Below are 27,051 nucleotides of genomic sequence, written 5' to 3'. Positions count from 1 at the left end.
CGATTTTAAAACGTCGATAGGTAGTGTTGCTTGATTATTTAGGTCTACAACTCTACTTAAAAATTTTGATATTTATCGTTTAAATATTATTTTATTTTATGTCACGATTAAATGTAATACGTTTTGTTTAAAATGTTAACATTATTTAGGACTTAAACGGTCTCGTAGATAATCTTATACCTAATATAGTTAGCATCTTATAAACCATGGCGCAGTCTACTACAAAAACGTCAGTCCATTCATCACAAACAGACGATTCCAAAGGGTAAGTGCAAAACTTTACTAATATTTTACATAACTGGTTGAATATTGTCTGATTTATAATGTATTATCGACCTGGCGTATAGTTCCATTGACTATTTCGTCGATGTTTCACTAATAAGTTAACTTACAATTGATTAACCAAAACATATATTATATAAGTATGTAACGTATTGTTAAGTAGAATAAATGGTTTACGCAATAATAGCTGAATTGTAAGTTTTTATTAATACAATTATAATACCATTAATGCCTTGACTGTATATTATTGAAGTCAAAATTAATTTACAAAATATGTAAACTTATATTATAAGTTTGATTATTAGTTGTTCTAGAATTTGGTGCAAAACTTATTGCATTTCTGAAATATAATTAAATCTAGTAGGTATTACAACACTTACTGTTATATATGTATATCACATAATGACCTAATTTTTTTCTAACATTAACAACTTTTGAGGTGCTTATTGTTTAACAAGTAACTTACTATTATTATAAAAAATCAGATTCTATTCAAATAAGTTTTTGATATTATTAAAATTATTTAGTACCTATTGATTAATTATTACCATGTTGGAATAAAATATAATTTAGCGAAAAATAAGCAAATAAATATAAAAATTCAAGCAATTTATTGATGATTATGCTTTTTTTTGTAACTTCTGATACATCTTGATTGGTTCATACTTCATGAATATCTCATAATTTTATAATTAGCATTATACCTATGACCTAAATATTTGGTTAAAAACTGTTAATGTTTTTTTATAAAATTAATATGTTTAGGATACCTATATATGTTTTTTTATCCAATTCACATTTTAATATATAATTTATGTTATAGCATTGTTTTATTTATTCTTTTTATAATGTCTACCTACTTCAATGAAAAAAATGTATCAATCAAAGTATTAATTTTAGGAACTCAACATGGTGGATAGTGCTTATAATATTAACAGTTCTTTCATTTGGGACTCGATTATATAAAGTGGACGAGCCAGATCATGTATGGTATGTACTTATCTTTTCTGTTAAATATTCTTATTGTTTATCATTTATATTATTTAGTTGGGATGAAACACATTTTGGAAAAATGGGAAGTTGGTACATAAATAGAACATTTTTTTTTGACGTGCATCCTCCATTGGGCAAGGTAAGTTAATTTTATTTAAACAGTCATATACTATACTAATTAATAATTATAAAATTTATAGATGTTGATAGCTCTATCTGGAGTTTTAACTGGATATAATGGTAGTTTTCCGTTTGAAAAACCAGGTGACAAGTATGAAGGAGTCAATTATGTTGGAATGCGAGAGGTATATAAACATTTTTAGAAATAAAAAATAAACACTTGTCGTGTATATAATTTCAAATAAATACGCAATTTTTAGTTTTGTACAATTTTAGGTGGGGCTTTAATACCATTCACTTTTGTATCTATTTGGGAAATGACACATTCATTAAATGCGGCAACTTTATCAGCTTCTTTAGTATTATTTGGTAAATATAATTGCTATGTAAATATTTTAAATTTAATATATTATGTAATGTATTATTGAAGACTATTCTAAATTTTATTTATTTTTATAGATGTTGGAACATTAACATTAACTCAATATATTTTGCTCGACCCCATACTGTTATTCTTTATGTTAGCATCATTTGTAGGGATTTGTAAATTTCGGTCCTGTACTTTATTGTAAGTTATACTATTTTAAATTACAATTTTTTTCATCATTAATCTTTTTCTTATACAATTCTAGTGAATTTGGTGTTAACTGGTGGTTTTGGTTAATATTTACTGGTGTAACCATGGCCTGTTGTGTTTGTGTTAAATTTGTTGGATTATTTCAAGTGACATTCATTGGATTGATGACAATAGCTGATCTATGGTTTATACTTGGAAAACTTTCAAAACCAATAGTAATACATAAAAATGTATTAAATGTGGAACATTATACTTAATATTATTATTATTTACTTTTAATTTAGAGTTATACAGTAAAACATTTTATAGCAAGATTTGTCTGTCTTATAATTTTACCAATATTAGTATATGTTGGATTTTTTTACATACACTTATTTATACTCAATAAAAGTGGTAATGGCGATGGATTCTATAGTTCTGCTTTTCAATCAAAATTACAAGGCAATTCATTACACAATGCTAGTATGCCAAAAGGTTGTTGTGTACATACATATATATATCTTTTTTTTTTTAATAAAATCAATATTTTTATATTATAATATTGTTTTAGATGTATCATTTGGGGCAATAATAACATTAAAAAATCATAGAACTGGTGGTGGATATTTACATTCACATTGGCATCTTTATCCAGAGAATGTTGGTGCTAAACAACAACAGGTAAGAAAAACATTTAAATATTGTAATCTTCGACCCAATAAAGGGGTGTAATTAGGCTCCTCTATGTAGTCTAAAGCTGTTCTTGAGAGGTGAGAGACTTAAATATACATTTAAGTCAATGCATTTTGCAACATAACAGTTCATTTTAAATTTTTTTCATTAAATTGGATTTAGTCCTAGGACTTGTTAGACACTTAAGTTTATGTATTATCATAGAGTAAAATAGTATAGTATTATCATCTATGGTGTTTGGAAAACAATATGATAAACAGGCAAATAGATGCTATAGCTTATTATTATAGTTCATATTAAAATATTAACAATAATTCATAGACCTTAAAATATACTATCATTATAGCTTAGGGAAAATCCTACAGATAATGTTTTTATGGCCACTTAATATGTTATTGAATAATAATTATAGATTCATTTTTTGAACAAAGTATTTTTTAACTTGTTCAGAGATACAAAACATGTAAAAACCTATTTTGTGATTATAATTGAAAACATGTTTAAAAAGAATTCACTTCAATTGAGTATTAACTAATGAGATTAAGTTTATAAAGATAATTCAAGATTTAAAATAAAATATTACTATTGAAACAAATTTCTAATTTTGATTTGGAAATATTTCAAATTTATAATACCAATAAAATCAAAATTGCAGTTAAAATTAAAAACTAAATATATAAATTAGATATCTAAATTTCAGACATTTCTTGAATTTCTACTCTGAATTTTTTGAAAATTAAATTATCTCTGTATGTATATAATATAAACACACTACACAGATATATATTATAACAAACTTATATTTTTATTTTTATTCAATTAGATTACTACATATGCACACAAGGATGAAAATAATCGATGGTTGGTAAAATTTTACAATGATGATGAAAAAATAAATATCAATGATACTGTAAGATTGTTAAAACATGGAGACATGATAAGACTGGAACATGTACCAACAAGGCGAAATTTACATTCACACCGTGAACCAGCTCCAATAACAAGGAAACATTATCAAGTCACTGGTTATGGAGAGGTAATAATTTAATACTACCAAAAACAAAATCTAAACTATTTGAGTAAAAATAAGTAATTAATTAGTATAAGTTATATAGTTATTACCTAGTACATATTATGTTCATAAAAAAATCGGATAATTATTGATTCAAAATAATATTCTTTTAGAATGGTACTGGTGATTACAATGATGTTTGGAAAGTATTTGTTGATGGTGGTTCAGATGGAAATATTGTCTCCGCTGTAACAAGTAAAATAAAATTAGTTCATGTTCTTCAACATTGTGTACTCACCACAAGCAATAAGCAATTGCCAAAATGGTAATTTATCTTTTTCATTTAGGTAGCAACTATAAAAACCTTTTCTAACAAAGATATTTTTTAAATGACAAGTTATTAAAAGGGTGCAAGTTTAAATACAAAATTAACTTTTCCTCTATATCAGGGGTTGGCAACCTTTTTGGTGTCAGGGGCTAAAAAATAAAATAAAAAAATTTCACTGATCATACACTTTATTTTATTTACAGTTTATCAACTAACATAAATACATAATTTGGTATTTCATATTTTTACACTAATTATAAATTGTAATCGCAGGCCGCATAAAATCGCTTCACAGTCTTCATCGCTTTACGCTTCATGGTCTTTTCACGATTGCCGACCCCTGCTCTATATCATTGACTTTGTATCTAAGAAATTAAAAATAAGTTATTTAACACTTTTATATTTAAAGTGGATTTCTAAACTTTACAGATTAAGAAATACAAAAAAAAAAAAAAAAAATAAGTAACACTCAATTTTTATTGATGAGATCATGAAAGTTTTTTTCAGTCAAAGTACTGAAATACATTAAAATTCATGTTCTAGTAAATTATTTACTGATTCCTAGTTTTTAAATATAAATTAATATAAACATGTATTTTGTTTTAAACCATTGTTTGTATTTAATGTATTTAAAGGGCGTTTGAACAACATGAAGTCACATGTAGCCCAAATCTAAGGGATACAAACTCATATTGGAATGTTGAGGATAATATAAATTCTAAATGTAAGATAAAAATAATTTCATTATATTCTATTTAATAAATGTGAAAAAAAAAGATAAATTAAAATATTATTTTAATTTTTTTTTATTTACTATAGTACCAAATGTCAGTTTTGAAGTGTATTCCCCAAATTTCTTTGCAAGATTTATTGAATCACATGCTGTTATGTTCCAAGGGAATGCTGGTCTAAAACCAAAAGAAGGAGAAGTAACGTCTAAGCCATGGCAATGGCCAATCAACTATAAAGTTTGTTATTTTGTACAATAAATTCCATACTGATGTGTGTGTTTAAATGATTTATAATTTTAACATTGCAGGGACAATTCTTTTCTGGTAACAACTATAAAATTTATTTGCTTGGAAATCCAGTTATATGGTGGGGAAATATAGTGGTTATGGTTATGTACAATTTAATTTCAATTTGGAAAGCAATAATTAACAAACGCAGGAGTAATCAAAATAATGAAGCTGGTAAGTGTAAAACCAAATTTTACATTTGTATATAATATTAATATAATTTAAATTATAGTTTCAGATTCTAAACAACAGTTATTGACTACTTGCAATTGGCTATTTATTGGATGGGGACTACACTATATACCATTTTATGCAATGGGAAGAGTTTTGTACTTCCATCATTATTTTTCAGCATTTTTATATAGTTCAATGTTAACAGGTTAGTACAGGATAAAAAAAACAAGTCCGTAATAAATAATACATTATACAACTTAGGTGTAACAATCAGTTATTTATTGGAAATAATCAAGACATCAAAACCAACCCTTATTCGGAAAACAGTTTATGATGGACTCATTGGATTCATATATGCATCAGTCATTTTTAGGTAAATGTTATTTTAAAAAATTGAAACTATATATCATAAGTGTGTATTATTTATTTTCCAGTTTTTATCTATACTCTCCTCTTGCTTATGGTATGTCAGGACCCATTTCAACAGAACAAAATAGTACAATGTTTGGATTACGCTGGCTTGATTCTTGGGAATTTTAGAACAGTACTACTTATACAAGACTGCAATTTTTATTGTATTTAATTTATTTACTTGTGAACAATTTTTTATTTTTGTTATAATTGCATATATTTTTTATTCAATCAATCATTTCTACAGTATTATTTTTTACAAATATATATTCATTTTGTTTTAACAAATGTATTATATAATCATTAAGTTTAATATGGTTTTTATGGTTACATTTTGGAATTCCAGAATGACATTGAGTAACAATAACTATATGTTATATGTGATTTAACTCTATTTATATCCTGGAGACTTAAAATGATAAAATGATTTCTAAAAAATTGCAACTAATGCTTAAATTCATTAGAATTTTCAGTAATGAGTTATGTGAATCTACATAATATGAAGGTAAATAAGAAAAAGTTCAGTCCTCTTTGTGACACCTCAGACCTCCTTTAAATATTTTATAGTCTAGCCATACGTGATACGTTTCTAAAGTATAGCCTCTAAATGACAGAAAAATAATTTAAAGATATATATGACATCCCACATTGTTATTGCTTGTACTCATCATCATGTGTTGCATAATTCATGGCTATGTTAAAATTGTATATAAATCTTACAGTTCAAAATTACATGGTGTAATTTTGTACTTCTAAAAGCTTAATTTTTTTTTATATAATTCTCAAATAAAAAATGTTGAAACCCTACGACTAAGCTATAGATCAAATTATAAATATTGTAATTGATTTGATTATGAAATTAAATATTGATTTTTATTTTATTTACAAAAATTTTTGAACTGACACTTAAAGGTTAAAATATTATTTATTCAAATCGTATTTATAATGAAAAATATCCTATTTAATTTTATTTGAATTGTTATTTTAATTGTATTGTAAGGATTCTAGTAGAATTGAATCATATTACTTTAGAGCTGTAATATGTTTGAACTATATTATATCAGTGTTGAAAAATATTGTAAAATTGAAACATAATTTTTTTTTAAATATTTCATTGTAAATGAATTTTATTTGATTATACGTTATAGTGTATGGTTAAGTAATACTTTTCCGACAATTTACAAACCTAAAGTAATACTTACAAACCATTTAATAAATGATTGTAAAGCAGCTCTTTACCGTGTATATTGACGACAATCACGTTATTAGAAATTATACCAATTGGTTAATAAAATAATTATACGATAATTTAAGTTCCCCAATTTGATATTAACTATGTGTGCTATCTTATTTGAGAATTAGTGATTAAAAAGGCATACATTCTTTTATAATACCTACTCTTTAATTACTACAGTATAAGGCCCAATATTTTAAGCATTATACATTTAACTATTTAAGAAATTGTTCATATTTATTTCAAAGTTAATAGGTATAGTATAAGATATTACAAAATCTAAATATTATTAATTAATACTTTACACATTAGTGTAATTTAATCTTTTAAGTTTCAAGGGTGAAAAAATACTCACACTTGCTACTTACTTTGTTTAGACAATGGAATACTAATGAACAACAGATAAACATCATTAATCATTAGTATAGAAATGTATTGACAAATATAAATATATATTTTTTTAATGTAATTATTATTTATTAAGTGATTACTGATTAAATAACAAGGGAAGTGATGATTTCTACTATCGCCTTTCTCAAAGTTTGAAAGAGAATTAAATTTTTTAACTAGCAACTATCTACATCATACATTTTTTAAAAATATTTGTTAAAAAATTTCTTTTTCTTTGATGAATTATTATCTATTGACATATTTTAATTTCTATACATTGCAACCTTGAATTAGAGTCAAATACCCGAAGCTTATAAAAATATATTCAGTCAGCAAGTAGCAAAAAAAAAATAAGTAATAACTATAATATAAAAGCAATTTTTTTTTAATTAAAACTTTATAATAATTAATACAATAAATAACAATAAATACAATTTTAAATCACTGCAGTACACATGAGTACTAATATATAATAAATAATAAATATAAAAAGATCATGAACAATAGATAAAATCACATTTATGTAGGTACTATCAAATAGAAATAAATACATTTATGATAAAATATTTTTGGCCAACATTGCTTACAATAAAAATACATAAAAAAAAAAATAAAAATAATATAAATATTATTAAATATAAATCTACTTATTCAATATAATATAATCAATGGTAAAATGTAATTTATGAAAAAAAAAATGTAATAAATTAGCAAATCAAATTAAAACAATGATACATCTAAAAGATGACTTAATCACCTATTTTTTTAAATAAGCCCTAATCATTCAATGTTTAACGATTTACTAAGGACCAGCTGTAAAATTGGAAGCATTATAAACATGTTACCATAAATTACTTGTTGCTTCATTTTTTTGCATGTCTAACTGATTATTTTAGTAATAATGTTAACAGTTATAAAATTATTCTTAAATTTTGGAATTTTAAAAGTTAAATAAAGCATTGTCAGAGAAAATAATATTTCTTATAAAGAAATCATTAATTGTAACTAATGGGTTTGTTTGGTATTCTTGATGTATCTTAAAGTGACTACTGAGTTCAGTATACCTACATATCAAGCCTTTGAAGATTTTTCAAAGTAATTGAGTTTTGAACTATGTAGTGTAAAATTATTGTTTTTATTTTTTATTTTTACTTATTTATTTTATGGACGGGGAAGCTCAAATGAAATATTATGTAGTATTTAAATTTGCAAAATATACTTATGAATATGTATTGTACAGTAGTATTTCTCAACCTTTGTACTATGGCGACATACAATACAATACAATAAATATTGCTTTGCCTCCTTCTTGAGTAAGAAAACGAATCACACTTCTTACTTTACACTTTAAATAATCAATAAAAGAGGTCTTGGAAGCAGTGGCGTGCCCAGCTTTTTTGAATGGGAGGGGATATTCATTTTGATCTACGAGCGAAATCTTGAATTTTAAACCTAATTTTTTTTTCATGTAAACAATAAATCATTGCAAAAAAATCCAAAGGGGGGATATGACACCCTGATCCCCCCCGTGAGCACGCCACTGCTTGGAAGCGCGCGATGACTAACCCATCGTGAAAACATCTCACGGACAGAGATTGTAATCTACTGAAAATATTTTAGTCTCGACTTTTTCGCGACATGTCACGACGAGTTTCGGTAGTGCCAATGTTCGAAAAAGTATTCCCAGCGGCCGTGGGGAGAGCTTGTATCTTTACTTTCCGGACGTTCCTTGTATGTCAATAACAGATAGGTAGTTTTTTGTAATTTTAGCATTTTTTTGACTCCGAAGCCACCTAATCAAGGTGGTTTTATAGTTTATACAACAAGTCGAGGGATATTTTCGATTTTTTTGTCCGAGCGCACCACAACGAGCGAATGATATCATCACTTTTCAACAATTCTGATTTTCACCTAAAAAATGAGATCTTTTCCGTTGTACATAATAAGAATACAAACTTAAATAAATAAAGTGTACTACATAACCTAACGGGTTCAGAATTTTTGAGAAGTGATGCAAACGTTACCACTCGCTCACTGCGCTACGGTCGGACAAAAAATTGAAAATATCCCTCGACTTTTGTGTAAAACCACTTTGGGTAGGCCTCGGAGTCAAAAAAAAAAGTGCGTCTACTACAATAACGGAATCAGTATTTCCCCTGCCGTCGTCGCCAGTCGTTGAAGTACGGTAACCGAAAAGTACCAACTTATTTTTAATCATCATAGAAATTATATCAAATACCTTTAAGTTTTGGAAAATCGTGACAAAAATGTTTACATATTGTGTGTCATTTAATATACTTCGTGACATACTAGTAGGTCGTGACACACTGATTGAGAAAGACTTCTATATAAGATAAAACACAAAAACAAATTTATAATTTGGTTATAGTAATATAATTAATTAAAGTGTCGATTTAAGGTGTCGATATTGACTTTCCTCTTGCAGCAAGTGAGAGATTCATTATTTTGATCTACTAATCGGGAAATAGAGCAACATTACGAGTAGGGCGCGCAGGAAACTCTGAATCTGACGTGAAGAAGGAAAGAAGAAGAATAAGTTTTAGTATAGATGAGATTTTCGGCCGGAAATAAGAGATTTAAGTTTAGGTTATGTCATTTTTAAAAAATTGTTCAAAGTATTCAAAATAATTCCAACATCTCTTTCTAGATTCATGTTTTAATTTAGCTCACCAAGTTAACTGACATAGATGATAGCTAAAAGTTTGCGATCAGAATTACCACAGCCTATCTTATTAGGCTACAAGCCTTATATTATCATCCATATCGTTCACCTTGGTCCGCTAAAGATACACATAATGAGTAACCGCTATCTCTTACTTATAGTCGATAATCTCGAAAAAGTCTCTTTATATGATTCGAAATTCACTGACACAACATGGATAATCAAAAGAGTAACTGAGTTCATAGACCAAGAAGAATGCCGAATTGAATAGTCCCTGACAAAGGCACTGTCATCACTTCAACTAAATGTATAAAATATAATCAGAATAAATAAAAATTAAACTTAACCAATCATCCTCAAATGGACGATCATGCAAAACTAGTTGATCCTCATACTTAGAACTACCAGTGAAACAGTGAAAAGCAAAACTATCAAACACTAATAGAAATTGAACAGGATATAAATATTACATGCAAAACAACCAAGAAAACTCCATCTAAAATTGTCCACGAATAATTCCTTAATTTCCAGAACTGTATAAAAAGGCAGAATTTCAATACAAATTTCAATACACTGGACAAGTCCCCAAAAAGGGGTAATACTCAACATTTAATAACAACAAATAAATATTAAGAAGCATACATAACAAGATATAATAGAACCCACTTTACTAAGAGCGAATTGGTAGTAATAATTAAACAAGAACGATAAGTTACAGGTGGAGAAGTCTCCGTGAAGATGTATTATTTAGTACTTATAAATAAATTTTTATTTAAAACTTAGTTAATACTGATTATGAGAGTGGCAAAAATTGTTGTCAGGAGATTCTTCAGAAAATCTCACTAATAGCCACTTTATTTTGTAATGACGAGACCCATTTTCATCTATCTTAATAATATTCTCTCTGTAAATTAATAACATTTTCGATAATAAGTTGAATAATGTGATGTTCTGTGTCTCAATTTGAGATGATAAGCCTATACTTTTTTGAAGAGAAGAATAAAATTATTACTGTGACTTCTGCTTTACATATTATTTAAATGTTGGAAACTTATTTACAACATAGATTGGAGGAAATGATGGAAAACACAACTTTAGTTATATAAGGTTGCAGCAAAGATTGCTGGAAATTAAAAAAAAAATAATGTACCGTGTACGGCTAATCATTCATATAAATAATAGATGACGTAGAATGGTCGGTGCTTACCTAATTTGGGCATAAATAATTATTTTACTTTGTGTCCTGTAAGTTAAAGATTTTTAAACATCGTCTAAACATATTAAAATAACAAAAAAATTTAATTTAAGAAAAAACCACGACCATACCTATCGATATTTGTTGAAAATCAAACGAAAACTTCAAAGATTGCCTTTGACAATATATATTTGCTACTAACGATCATTAATTTGGTGATAACACTTTTAAAGCATAATTATTCAAAATAAGATTAACCATACTCATAATAAGCCCATTTTTTTTACTTGTATTATGCGTTGTTTATAGATCTTCGAAATTTGTTAGTCGACCCCATCTCACTGTAAAGACAAGTTAAAAAATGATTAGGTATAATCCCTTATAAGATCAGTATTACAGACTACTATGAATAACGAGGGTACATGAGATCGAAAATAATAAAAGAGTGCCATTTGAATATAATGCATTCGATGATAAACCCTTCCACGTGCTATATAGGATATTATTTCCATTTACAGATGTTGTATTTTACTTATCCATGACTAACAATACGTGAAAAGATATGAGTACAAAGAGAAAAAGTAAGGACCCAAATTCAACTGAAACATCAATCGTGGCTGGACAAGTACAATAGAAACATTTGAAATCAACAAAATATAATTGAGGAGAAAGTTTCAAAATAAATATCATGGAACACTACCCTACTCTACAAAGCATTTTTTTACAGCAATACACATAAAGGAGAGGAGAAAATAAGAAACTCATGTTACGCATCAAATTAAAAGTGTATCAACTATCACAAGATTTTCACAGGATGTCTTTAATGATCTCAGTAAAGTTCCGTTTTTAATTTTAAATCGTGAGCGCTTAACTTATACATTTTTAAGTATTTCACAAATTTTGTGTTTCATGAATTACTAAAATATTAAAATGACACCAACTATTGATCACCTATATGTATCGACATATTATTAGAGATGAAGAGACATTTTTTCAATATTTAAAATAACGAAACTTATTACTGGCCGGTAATCCGATAACATGAATAAAGGCGAAAGACGAATTTGTATACAATGGCCAACCTGTGGAATGTTTAAGAAGTAGTAAAAAACAAAGCTCTGATAGCATTATGAAAAAGGTAGTTCCATAACGATGTACAAAACGTGCCAGATTTATCAATCAACTCATAAATATAGTGGCATTTTTAGTCACCCATCATTATGTCGAATAATGGAAGTAGTTTAGTTCTGAGATAATTTAGTTCCATTAAATCAAGCTGTAAATTAAACTAGCAAAAGCAAGAATCCCATCGTCGATTGGTAATACCCTTGTAGAGATATATCAATACAGTAGAACCTCGATAACTCGAACTTATATAAGTCGAATTTTCGGTAACTCGAAGGAATGCCTTGGCCCCTGCCTTACACCGATGAGTTATCGAGGTTCTCTGTAAGTCGAATTTTTGATAACGTGAATTTTTTTTTAGCCCCCAACCCATTCGAGTTATCGACGTTCAACTATATATTGATTTTTAAAAACAGAGAACTGTCCAAATTGACGAGTACCTTTTTCAAGGTATAATAATTTTAAGTATAACCGTACTCCGTAGTTTATTACAATGTGAAAATCATCAGCCATCAAAAGAAATAAACGCGAGTGACTACTGTTTGTGTATTATACAACGAAAAGCATGTTATCGTCTGCCATCCAGAATGAATTTATTTATAAAATTGGGTAAATCGTAATAGTAAATACGTAAAATATTATCAAAAAATAATTGGTGACCCAGTCACGACTTTTGCAAGCACAAAAGAGGTGGTACCTATAGTTACAAACTTTATTTTTAAACTAAAACTAGCAAGCATCTTCAATTAAAAGTATATTGGATGTTACTTATTTCAAATAATATAAATTATTGATAATTTTATTTGTTTATGAGTATCAAAAGATAAATTAAATGTAAATAATTTTCAGTTTGACGCGCCTTACCTACCAGCGCCCTGAGCATTTGCCCGCGTAGCCCATAACTTTAGTCGGCCCAGCAGTTAAACCAATTATTAAAAATGAAATAAAAACTGAAACAAAAATGTATAGCGATAAATGGAGATTGTACTCAATCCTAAATCGTCAGGGATACATTCATCAAACGGTTAACCTCTCAGAAAATTGTTTACTGGCCCGCCCCGGAAATAGGAGTACACACTCAATAAATTGAAAGCTTATGGAGAATTATAAGATCCAAGTAAAATATTTTTAAAAATAGGGCGTTTCTTTCATTAAATAAAAAATTCCAAAAAAAGTAGTGGAAATCGTGTCAAAATCTAAGAACCATTTTTGATGACGAAAAAGACGTTTAACAACAACTAACTGAAATAATATAGCTATTGATGACACTGAGAAATGAAATTAAAATGTAAGAAATTAATTTACAGGTTAATTAAATTAATTTATAATATAGGTCACGTATTGGACTGTTACCGATGCATTAACAGGAATATTTCAAAATAGATTCAGAAAATAACTTAAATAAAAACAAAACAGAAGATTTGCAACTGTATATAAAATGGAAGTGAAATAAGACATTTACAGGCCCTTTTTAAGTATTAACACTACTTAATAAAAAAAATTTAGCTGTAAGCAAAGATAAATTTATTTTATTATGTTTTATGAAAAAAAAAGGTAGAAGATCATATACCCATATACCATTTTGCATCTAGCGTAATTAACATGGCAAAAAAAATGTTCAGCCAAGCGGACAAAAAAGCTTTCTCAATTGTATTTTAAGTCAACAATATACATTTTTATATGGTTGCAAATTTACTATGAAGTATAATCTTAATTAATGAATACTGGAAAGCATATTAGTTGCATTTTTACCAAACAAATATTTAGTACAACTTAAGATATACAAATTGTGATACCTAGTAAAAACTAATTGATCCATAACAGATAACACTAATAAGATATTTTACTAATAATTATAAATATTCTGATATTTATTTGTATTAAATTATAATTATTTAATAAAATGTTAGTCACGATTTGTTCATCTTAGGTTGTACAAAACATATTTTAATAACTAATAGCTTAATATTTTTAACTAATCCAAGTTAACTAGTCTACTTTGGGTAAGTACCAACCACCAAGTTTTATTTTATCCCTGAGATGAATAGTGCCAAGTAATGCATTACCTACCTACACATTTACATTTATTCTTATTATAAATTATCATATTGATCAGTTTTCAAAAGTTCGTGTAATGTGCATCGTTCCATGAAAAATTTTACAAAATCATTAAACATCAGATATTATAAAATAGTTTCAAACTGATTGTGTAGATCTAGACCAAGGTTTGAGCGTACAATATTTCACAATCTAAGTACACAAATGATATCACAGTGAGACAATAACAAATAAAAATAAAATCTAAAAATTAATTAAATATTGGATTTTAACGATGCTAATGTTATTAAGATCATTTGAGAACCGATTTTTCTGATTTTCTTTGACACATAACAACTGTAGCATAAATTATTTTTAGTCGTCGCTCGAGTGCATGGTAATGTGGTAGAGTAAGAAGAGATAAGGTCTCATGTATGTCCAACATAGTTTGTAATATACTTGTGAATGTTCCGCCTTTAATTGATTTAAGTCTTTCCCATGTCTTCAAACGGATTCTGGTTATAAAATTTAACAAACATAATAAATAGTAAATATACATATTAAATATAATAAATATTACATACACAATATGAATATTGCATATTATATAGGTTAGTTTTATCATCACAATAGTGCCGCAACTACCAGGGGTGCTAAGGGTGCAAGAAATCCCTGGGTCCCAAATTAATTCATAATAATAAGCCTGTGGGCTGTGGCCGAACTATTTAGAATTTTTTTTTAAATATTACAACTTATTATACCAATGTCTCATCAGAATGAATAATTTTTAGACTATAGGAGCATTATTATTCAATAATACTAATAATAACAATTCCGTATTAAAGTGTATTTAGAAATTATATTATTTATATAATTTATATAAATTATTAGATTAAAAGGAAAAGAATTATTTGAAAAAACGGGAACTAATCCAAAGCAAAATAAATTATTTTATTTTAGTATCTAATAATTTCCATTATTTTTTATTTTTATTTTATACTAAAAAATAAAAGGATCTTAATAATAAAATTGAATTAAACACTGCCGACCTTTCTTACAAAATTCTGCATATTATTAGACAATTTATAAAATTGTTTTATACTGAAAGAAGTGCAAGATTAGAATTAATATTAGTTTATAAAATATTATTGTAATTATTAAATAAATATATTTATTGTAATTTATTTGTATAAATTATTAATTAGATTGACAGGTGTTTTATGAAATAGTATCATATTATTTTATCAAAAAATATAAATTAATGAATACATTGAAACCATAATAAATTGTTAATATAATACAAAATTTTAAATACAATCATAAAAAAAATATAATTTCAAATGGCAGGGGGCTGAATTAATAAATACCACCAATATTATATTCTTAACCATCATATTTTTAATTTTGTTTTGTAGTAGCAGCTGATGGTTTATTGCCTTTTTAGTGGTATGAGATAGAACATAGAAAAATCTGTTTTAAAAGCTGCAGGTCACTTTGCTCCTCACCCATTTATGTACAATAACCTATATAACTACAAACAGCAAGTAATATTTTTTTAAAAATTTATTAGTTATTTAGGTCCTTGGCTACATGGGTCCTATAATATTTGCTTGCACACCCACCAATAAATACTAAGTTGTGGCACTGGATACTTATAAGTTATAGTAATACTATATGTCTATATTATATAAGTATACTTACATACAACATTGATAAAGTGGAGCTAGTATGTCAATGTGATCTTTGTAAGGATTTCCAAAACTGTTTCAAAAATGTTTTATTGTTATTATATAATACTAAGTATGAGAATCGATACAAATAAAAGCTTTTATTTATCTTTAAATAATTATACATAGAAATAATTTCTAACAAATAAAATGTTGGATAAAAAAAAAAATCTAAATCATTTATTGGGATTCTATATCTCAATGGCTGTATCTAACTGTGAAAATCTAAAAAATCTACATACTAAAAGGACACCTCAATACATCACATTTTTCCATTTTAGGCTAAAATAAGAATGAAATCACAGAAAAATATTTAATCTAATTATGTGTTTATTTATTCAGTTCTTAAAGTTTTTATTGTATAAAATATAAAAAATTTAGCATCAATCAGACTGAACTATTAAAGAATCAATTGGAAGGAAGATAATATGATCATACTTGTTTTTCTGAAATATAATTTAGTATGCAATAAAATGTTGCATATAACACCACCATTGTAAAATATTACAAAACACATATTTAAAAAATTCAAAGATTACTTTTGAAATAATTTGAATAGAAAATTATGAAAAATGATCTATTTTATATAAAATTTTAATTTTAATTTTCTGCAATTAAAAATTGTTTTTATATGAACAATGATCAAAATATGTTTAGTAATCTCAACCACGGTAAAAAGTTAGAAACAGCTGAATAGCTGATTTAGATATTTTCTTTTATTTAATAACAAATCAAGTTTTAAATAGATAAGAATTATTAATTATAAACCACAGATAACTATACCATTGATTAAATATATATAATATATATATATTATATTATTATATATATATTGTATATTTAATCAATTTCTATACTAATCTATATAGAAATCTGTGTTATAAACTCTTCATACCTTTTTCCATTATCTATTAAAAGAATAGTGTTATTAAACTGTTCCACAACTTCATATCTATGCCGATCTCCGTTTCCGATTATAAAATCAAAAATAGATACATCAATAAAATCTAAGACTCTTTCAGAACTATAGTTAGATTTAACACTATCACAGTAATCATTATCGTCTTCCCATCTAAAACAAATGATGAAATCAATTTATCATACATACTTAAAAAGTATTCTATAAACATGTATAAATAAATAAATAATAAGTTATAACAAGGCACAATTAAGAAACATTTTATGGGTTAATACCCACCCTTGAAAATTATATTATTTTTTTGTTTATGTGCCAGGTCATAACTAATATAAGTAATAAGTTTTGATTAAAGCCTAAAGAGCCTCGAATCAAAAAAAAAAAATGGCTGGTTCAATCAATAGACAATTAATTAGTATAAAAACGATGGTACTAAAATTTGTGTACAACGATTTATTAAGACGGCAGAGAGTCTACTAGGTTACTAATCTACCAGAGATCAGATAGGTAGCTGTGTGACATCGCAAGGTTATACTACGGCTTGGCGGCAGCCTATACTTATTTACAGAAATCGACGACACAGTCTAAGTTATTCATTCATATTCATTTTTATGTCATGTGAATTTTTCAACTAATAATATATATTATAATAATAATGTTTTTGCTTTTTTTTATCAAACTATTAAATAGATGCCCCATATAAAATTTATGTTGTATTTCAGGTTGTTGTGTTCAATTTTGGGTTTTGGTCAATTCATTAAGTAATAATTCATAATCTTTTATTTCTAATTCTCCTTCTACAATGTAATTAATATAAATGATAAATTTTTACCGGTAAAAAAATATTAGTAAAATTTACGGTACCTAAGTTATTTTTTCTAAAAAATATGTTGTGTCACCCCTCTAATCAGTGCCGGATTAAATATTTCACAGACCTCAAAAAATAAATCAGACGGGCTTAATTGGCTAGTAAAAATAAGGTAATAACTACAAATTAAAAAAAAATTATTTTTTTAAATTTTATTTATGAATAAATAAATAATAATCAATATAGGTAGTATAGGTTTTTCTTATACCTATAAAAAAATATGACCAACGATTTATGATTTTTTTTTTAACTACAATAAGAATAACTTATAAGAAATCTTGTATTAAATTTTCAAGTTTTGGGGGGCAACCATAATTTTTTTTTTCGACACTTCAAAAAAAAAATACTTAAAAAAATCGAAAATTACCTCTAATTAAATGAAATCAAAAACGCCTTTGCCGAATTGTAAAAAAAATATTTTTTTTATCAACTGATAGGTAATAATACAATAATTATTGTATTTATACTTATCATATTTTTTACTTGCTTGACAATTAAGTAAATAATTAGGAAACATTGTATAAGCAGATTTCAAGAAGGAAGATAATGTGATATTGATAATACAGTAATACACTATTATTATACAAAAGTTAAGTCTAAGTATAAATAAAAAATAAAAAAATAAAGATAATGTAGAGTTAATGTTCATAGTTTAATTTGGTTTAAAATGTTTAAATTATTTATTAATTATATTGTGAATAATTAAATATTCATATTACATAATATGTACTATTCTAGTATTGTACTAACGAATGTCTAATAAAGAACAATTTTTACGTAGATTCTCCATCTCTAATTTTTAATACGATCAATAGCACTTTTATTTTTTCAAATATTATACAAATAACTGTTCCAGTATAATGCTTAAGTATTTTATAATAAACTGGACAAAAAAAATGATAGTTTTAATGAATTACAAAAAGCAACCCATTGTGTATAATATAGAATTCCCGATATAAAGTCAAAGCAGATTCAATTAATATATTTCCTCACGGCCGTTTAATAGTATTGTTTTGAGAATGACAAATTAATTTATGATTTATATCATACGCAGTTATAACAGATGATAGCAATAACCCTTGAATAAAAATATATCTTGAACATGGATATAACCGTAGAATTACATTGACGGCAACGATTAATAAGTAAAAATAACCAATCCCAAATTACAAAAAAAAAAAAACAAAAATTATCCTCAATATTTGATAATGGTTTTTTTACGTATCTATGTACATGCATCAATTCCTTTTTCTTCGTACTATTTGATCTATAATATGCATTAAAAAAAATATAATACAACTGCCAAAGATTATTAAAAAAATTGAACAAATGCAAAAAATATTATGCACTTGCCGCTTAGAATCTTATAAATTATAATAATAATGATAAAATACACGCCGAAACGATATAGGTGTATCTAAAATATAGAAGTATGTGATATGTATCTAAGATATATCATGAGATCTATTTTGGCTAAATTAGACCACAACCACAATACAAATAAGCAAAATTATAAAATTATATAGGTATTCAAAACCATTAGGAAAATATACCTACAGTGAAAAATGTATATGATTTTACAGATACTGATTAATGAAAACATATTATAGATCCAATATCAAGACTAAATATTGAATAAATACGTTCTAAAAACTAAAAGATACTCAAGATTTCCCATTTAATTTTATATTTTTGTTTAAAATAATTTCTCTCTCTTCTCTAAATGCCAGAGAAGAGAGAGAAATAATAATAATTATAATAATTAATTTGTTATTTTTAGTATTTAGTATAACAAATAATAAGTATACATAATACAAGTTTATATTTATGTGAAATATTGAATAAATATTGTCTTGAAAGCTATTATAATATACTGCATTTAATATGGCATATTATCATAGTTAATGTAATAAAAATTAAATACGTACATTTATAATTATTGGTAAGCCGATAAAACACAAATAACATTTATAAAAACTCATAGATTTATGATAGTTGTTTTAATTGCTAATTGTTTTTTGTTGATCGCATAGACATATCGTAACGAAATATAAATAACCGCGTCGGCGATTCCTGTATAAAAGTAAAGGCCACCGTCGCGCCGTGTAATCTTGTGAGTTTGTGACGTCAGTAGGTACGTCACACTACTATCTCTTTTAGACTCGAGCACCTCAACAAATCAATGTATACAAATTTTAGTACTGCTATTATTTATAATTTATATATCAATTAAGCCAAAATACCCAAAATCTTTTTATATTGTATCATGGTCCTTTAATTATAGCATGCAATAAATTCATTATAATACTAATAGATAGTCGAGCTGCTAATAACAGTCAACACTTATTTCATAAATATTCATAACAATTTTATTGGAAGTCATATCTTTAGGATTAAATATTATTAAGTACAATGAGATTGGATTTCCTTTGAACTTACTGTCATTCTTATTATATTATATTATATAAATGTATTCTATAAATAAATTATATATTTAGACAGTAGTGTCTCTAGTAGTCAGTCCAGAAAAAAAAACAAATTAATAGTTTAAAAAAATATATTTTAAACCTGGCTCTTTTGTTTTCAATATATGTCCTTCTCCACGGATGCAAATGTTGTTTAAGCTTTATATTAGGTGGCAAATGAAATATTGCTGCTCCTTCAAGACGTTCACTTTTTGTACATACAGGATCTTCACGTTTACAATAATAACATTTTCCATAAACACATGTCTCCTTGGTTGTTGCTTATCACCCCAAAAAAAAATAATAGTACACAACTTCAAAATTAATGTGATTAATACATTAATTTATAATACATACAAAGTAGATATAGTTACAAAAATTAAATTGCATTTATGAAGTTACTTCAGTTCATGTGTAATGAAAAGAAACATTTTAATGGATTTGGACTTTTTATTATTATTGTTAAATTATACAATTTATGGACAATATAGTTGTTTAATTTAACAAAAAAATAATAGAAAGTAACTTACAATTTATGTACATTGTTTTTTTTAATCCAACATTTGCTGTTTCATGCAATTCCGATGCATCTAAGATTCGTTTCACCACAATTGGAACACGTGGAAATCCAAGTATAAGAGAAATATAAAATGCTATTATTTCACCATTATAACGATCTTTACCAGCATACACACTGCCTTCAATAATATCAGATTCTAGGTACCTTAATAACATATATATCATTAGTTAAAACTTTAACTTATTACACTTTAAAAATTATAATTTTTTAAATAACATATATATATATATATATAAATAGGTATGTTAAAATTTGAATTACAATACAATCTATAATAAAGTAATTTTTTTATTAAATGTACATACCATTTTGGTTTAAATAGAACTTCTTGTTTATTTTCAAACATAAGTATTAACTTAAGCTGGGTTCCTTTAAATGCATTATATGTTTTGATTATTTTTGATGTTTTTAATAAGTTTATAGTTGATCCTAGATATGGTGTACCATGAAGAGGCATAAGTCCATTTTGGTTCATTACCTATACAATTTATTTAAATAGTATAAAATAATATTTTACTTTTCCACAGTAAAATGATAACACTTTAGATAAAAATAAAATTAATCAAAAACGAAAGGTGATTGTAAAAATGTTTAGGTACCACTAGAAGTTTGTGAAAAAAAAATTAAAACATATTAAGAGAAAGAGAACACTACACTCACGAGACATGTATTTTTTTTTTGTCTTACAAACATACAACCTTATGCTATTAGCTATTAGCTAATTTAAATTTAGTATAAGTGATTTTGTGTTTTAAGCTTTATTATTAGAATGAACTAATCTGTTATAAAAATTGAAGATAAGAACATTGCATGTCCATACATGTATTGGCTTTTTTTTGTTATTTAGTTTTAAAAAGAGATATGAACATTTTTAATTTGTAAAATTTTACATAGGTATTAGGTACTCATACCTTACGTAAAAATTAAAATATTTTTAAAAAGCCAATAATTACTCATAGCTAATATTCACACCTTTACTGAATACGAATTTGCAATGGCATATGTTTGTTAGACTTAAACAATGCATGCAGATATAGCATCCTTTTAAAAACATTTAAAAGGAAAACAAATTATTTTTACACCTATTTTTAATTATTTAAGAATAATGTAACATAGTATGATTATTTTTTAACATTACATTGGTCAAAAATCTATTAATACTAGCTTTGTTTACCCAGAGATTCAGTAATTATTTACCAGAAAATTACAAATAATAGTAGATCTAAAACCATTTTAACGCCATCATATAATCGTTTTGAAATAAAGATTAACTATAAATAATAATTAATAATAATTGTAGATATAATAGGTAATATTCAGAATTTGAAAAATTCATTTAAGAACTTAGAAGTACATATGTATATTGTATATGTATATATACTTATTTAAATAGTTTTTATTTACATTTGAAATAATTTACTAGAACTTAGAAGTAATAACATATGCTATTAGATATTTAATCGATTATAATTTATAACAAAATTAATTATAGAAAAAATATCATAACTTATATAATATCCAATATAATAACTGCAAAGTTAGTAAAATACCAAATTTATTGAAATCAAAACCAGGTTAAAATAAACAATTAATATGGTATAAGATATATTCAAAAATATTTCTATTATTTTTTTTGTTTATTTTATATTATAGTTTAAACTTTTGAAGTTTTAAAATTGTTTCCTTCTATAATAAATTATCACTATATACTGTTGTATTAGGCTTTAATGAATTTTAATCAAAATAATAGATATTAGTAGGTACGTACAAATCAAGTTAAAGAAAATAACCATAGATAATAAGTAAAACGACAAAACTCAATAAATAAATTGAGCGATATTAAAAATACATATAAATAGGTTATTATTTTTTTTTTACAATTATGTAAGTTAGTGTCAATGTACTGTAAACTGTCTATAATATTTCGATTAGTATAGTAAGCAAAATGTAATATAAATATGTAAAAACTAAAATAATTGTTAGAATTCAATTGTAAGATTAATATGATACAATATTACAACAGAAATGGCTAAAGCAGCTAGAGTCAGTGGTGGTGATCGTGTGACTCGATCACCCTGATCACCACTGGACGCCGTGTGCGAATAATGTATTTTTGGTTATTCTTTAATTTGGTATACGTTCGAGCAATCGGACTATCGGAGTATACGACAAAGTGACGCCAAATCCATGGCTCGTTAGTCATTAGTCGTTAGTCTACGACTAAAGAGCCTATATAATATATTATATAGGCTCTCTATCTACGACCATTATTGTGTGTGTGTGTGTGTGTGTATTAATTATACGATTTTACCAGAGACCACAGAGAGTGTGTGTGTAAGTACACACGAATTATTTTTGGATTTCTCTAGTCGTGTGTGTTGATTATACACGATTTTTTGAGAGACCATAATGTGTGTGTGAGTTAAGTACACGCGAATTATTTTTTTGGATTTCTCCAGTTGTGTGTGTGTGTGTGCGGATTACACGCGAATTATTACTGGATTTCTCCAGTTGTGTGTATGCGATGTACACGAAGCTGATTTTTCAACCCAGCATTTGTGTCTGTGTCGATCATACGCGATTTCGTCTAAATTCTACAGTGAGTGTTTTCAAACAGCGCAACAAGGTTAGTATATAAATATATATGTATTATATATTTTTTTCTTTATTATTGTCATTTAAGCATTTTTAACAGGATATGAACAAAGACACTAATAGGACACTTGTTATATCGAAATTAACAGACATTTACCCAAAGGGAAAACCATAACTTATAAAAATGAAATGTGCATATTAAATCAGTGGCGTAGGCAGGAGAGGGACTGAAAGGGCTGCAGCCCTTCCTGAAATTTTAAGAAAATTGAAAAATTATTTTAATGGTCTATGAACAACACTACAAAAGTTTTAAATTGTCATAGCTTTTTTTATTTGTTATAGGTATATTAATAATACTTCGGCATCTAAATGTTACACTTAAGGAAGAACCTAGGTAAACCACTGCTGTGAAGAAATTGATAGCCTCGAAGAAGCCCGAAGAAAACTCCTGACTACGCCACTGTATTAAATAAATCAAAATCAGTAGGTACAGTATATGAAATAGGAACTAGATTATCATATAATTTGATTATTATAATTGTTTAATTTAAAAATTTAAAAATTTAAAAATTATTTGTAGTAAACAATTATTCTTATATTGAAAATATAATGTTTTATTTTAAACTAATGAATATTTAAAGATTAAACATTTTAAATGCTTTAAATATAATTAGCAGCTTTGTTTTTTTTAAGAATCTTTTTAATTGTAATTTTTTTTTTCGATTTTATTATTAACAGTAATAAGTCTCCTTTTTGGTTTCAATTAAATATAATAATTAAAGAATCTATTATTAATTCAAAATTAACTTATAATTTATTACTTCTTATTTAAGATAAATTAAATAATAATTTTTGAAACCAAATTAAATGTTATGAATTTTAATTTTAACTATTATCCTTTAAATTTTGCAATTTGATAATGTAAATTTTTATTCTTAAAAAAATAGTCATAATTATGAATATTAAATTAAAATATAATACCTATATATTAAATTTTTTAATTAAAAAAAATATATATATTTTTATGTTAATTAGAACCTAATTGTAAATGTTATTATTAAAAATTAAAATTAATGTAAATATTGAAATTAGATAAAATCATTTTATTTAAATTTTAAACTTTTAATTGGAAATCAAATATACATTTTATATTAATAAAATTAATTATTTCATCAATAGAATGTTATATATATAAATAATCAAATAATATCAAAAGAGCTTTTGTAGCCCTTTCCCCTATTATATCCTTAATAAGCTTTTATTCAATTTATGAATTTTTTAAGTATTACCCACTTTATATATATATACGTATATATGGGTAATATATTAAATTATTTTAGCAATAGAAGCAAAACATGTTAAATTTATGTTTAACATGGAGCAATATTGATGCTAAGCAATATACAATATGCATTTAATTTTATATTTTAAAAAGTATTCTAAATGAATTGAAATATATTATTTAAGTCTATGGTGTATGAAAAAAATTAACTATACTGTATATTGCTTTTTGCTACACCTATCCATATACCTTTTTTTCCTAAATTCTTTCTAAACACTATTGGTAAGATAAGTTAATACTTACTTTAATAGTAGCAGCAAATAAATCAATATCACCATTGATCTTTAATTTTAAATTACTTAAGAGTACATTGAGTTCTCTTAAAACATTTGACTGAAAAGTTGGTACTGGTAAATCATACTCTTTGTCAAGTTTACTCAACGAATTCATAATATTTTGAGTAGCAAAATATGTTGCATTGTGTTTTATTACAGCTGGTGTCTAAAAAGCATAAATTTAGAAAATATTAATTATTGCTTTTAAACAAGTATCTATAACATAATTTAAAAAATATTCCATTTTGATTAAAATTGTTTTTTTCATTACTACATAATTATTGAGCAGTGAATGGGTAGTAAAAGTGAACATTACTTTATTTTACAACCAACTTTTGATAATTTAAAGCGTCCGAACACTTTTGGCCCTAAATATGTAACCAAGAGTGAACTATAAATACTAAAATTATTAAGAATTAACTAAACATAATATTTTTGAAGGCTTTGTGTAAATAAATTTCCAGGGGAAAATAATTAACAATATTACATTTTATTTTTTAATTATTTCATGAATCTTCTTATACCTACCATGTATAATTAATATATTCATATTGATTTGCCCAACTCCTAAGTACCAATTATCAAGACTGGACAAGTTAATGATTTTTTTTAACTTGTAAGTTAATACAAGAGAAAGTAACTTATTATATTTTTTATCACTTTGTAAAATTAAAAATTAATGGATACAAAAATTAACTTAATTAAAAATTATATTATTTTCTAATATAAGAAAAATGGCTGGCTACCTACAAAATTAATGATAAATTTAAAAATTATTTCAAGCTTATTATATGGTATTAAATACTCAATTTCTTTTTCTAAATACATAATAATAGTTCTCAAGCCCACAAGGATATAAATTAATAGGTTATATTATAAAATTTTAAATTTAACTTTATGAATCTGTTAACAATTAACTTGAAGTTAACACTTTAAATATGATAAAATTTAACTTATTAAAAGTTAGTTTCAAAAAAAAAAAGGAAAAGGAACTTGTTACTTAACTTAGTTAATATTAACTCATTAATTTCCAGCTTTAACAGTTAAACAACAACATAACAAAGTATGTAGACAAATTATTATAATTTGAGTTGATAACGTTTTAAAAGTTTACTTACCCTTACAGGTGATACATCTTTCGAAAAAAAGAACACTAAATAAACATTTAAACACAGTACAAGGAAAATGCTTAACAAAGTTATATAATAATATTTATAGTAACATCTTAGATATATCATAATTGTTTTTAAAAATGTGTTTTATTACTCAATAGTTCAATCAGAACTACATCACTATATGACAATGTGAAAACATTTTTATTCCATACAATAGTTTGTATAGTTATTACATTAATACTTTAAAATAATACAGTTAATTTGTGATATTTGTAAAAAAATAAAAATATTGAATGGCAGCTATGTACAACACTATGTAGTTAACTAGTAGATTGGTAGATTTTGCCCTTATCATTATTTACATCCTGATAAGACGATAGCCACAATCTAATATCAATCAGTGTGTGGTGATTACGACGTGTTATCACCACTTACGCTAGCGCGTCCGTCGTATGATTATTGTCGTCACTATTTTGTTTTCCGTTTCTAACGTCTGTGTATTTTTATTGTTTATGTTGTAAACGTTTATTTGTTATATTGTATTATTTTTTTGTATCGTCTTTGATCGCGCAACGACGCGCCATATTAATTTTTTTTTCTCCCGCCTCGCGCGCTAACGTTTTCGCCGTTACGGGCTCCAAGCTTTTGCTCGCTCGCCTCGAGTTGTCACTTTTTCGTCGCAATTCGACACGACGCGTATAACCCGAAGTCCGCTCGCCTTTTTATTTGTAACTCGTCACGAGATTTACGTTTCGCTCGTACGACATATTTTTTTGTATTATTTGTCACGCCGACTATCGTCCGTTTCACCTTTATATTTACGTTTTTATACCAACTAATTATTTTTTTTTTGTGTCAAAATAAAATTTCGCCTACTACGTTGTTTTTTCTAAATAAAAGCATTTGTCTTATTTTC

At 25.7% G+C, this 27,051-nt stretch overlaps 2 protein-coding genes across 3 annotated transcripts; one reads left to right on the top strand and one right to left on the bottom strand.

Moving 5' to 3' along the window:
* On the top strand, nt 1-5,901 carry LOC114132585 (protein O-mannosyl-transferase 2). 2 transcript variants are annotated; one of them, XM_027998086.2, is made up of 17 exons: nt 1-265; nt 1,183-1,272; nt 1,330-1,414; nt 1,476-1,580; nt 1,656-1,764; nt 1,855-1,963; nt 2,028-2,187; nt 2,257-2,446; nt 2,523-2,632; nt 3,468-3,680; nt 3,830-3,981; nt 4,620-4,708; nt 4,804-4,952; nt 5,024-5,177; nt 5,236-5,382; nt 5,439-5,550; nt 5,612-5,901. In XM_027998086.2, the coding sequence occupies exons 1-17, from the start codon at nt 207-209 to the stop codon at nt 5,715-5,717; spliced, it is 2,139 nt and encodes a 712-aa protein (XP_027853887.2). In that variant the 5' UTR covers nt 1-206; the 3' UTR covers nt 5,718-5,901. The 2 variants fall into 2 exon arrangements, with proteins under 2 accessions (XP_027853887.2, XP_027853888.2); XM_027998087.2 differs by lacking the exons at nt 1-265; nt 1,183-1,272; nt 1,330-1,414 and having other exon boundaries at nt 1,672-1,764.
* Nucleotides 5,902-7,581: 1,680 nt separating this feature from the next.
* LOC114132565 (glycosaminoglycan xylosylkinase) lies at nt 7,582-26,456 on the bottom strand. Its single transcript, XM_027998064.2, has 8 exons — nt 26,139-26,456; nt 24,989-25,186; nt 21,114-21,286; nt 20,759-20,952; nt 20,332-20,509; nt 16,875-17,051; nt 15,954-16,013; nt 7,582-14,767 (listed from the first exon to the last, which is right to left on the bottom strand). The coding sequence occupies exons 1-8, from the start codon at nt 26,256-26,258 to the stop codon at nt 14,566-14,568; spliced, it is 1,302 nt and encodes a 433-aa protein (XP_027853865.2). The 5' UTR covers nt 26,259-26,456; the 3' UTR covers nt 7,582-14,565.
* Nucleotides 26,457-27,051: the final 595 nt, after the last annotated feature.

Source organism: Aphis gossypii, chromosome X (genome assembly GCF_020184175.1).
Source record: "Aphis gossypii isolate Hap1 chromosome X, ASM2018417v2, whole genome shotgun sequence".
NCBI classification, from domain to species: Eukaryota; Metazoa; Arthropoda; class Insecta; order Hemiptera; family Aphididae; genus Aphis; species Aphis gossypii.
Note: the sequence above shows the minus strand (reverse complement) of the source record. Positions and strands in the feature narration are given on the sequence as shown.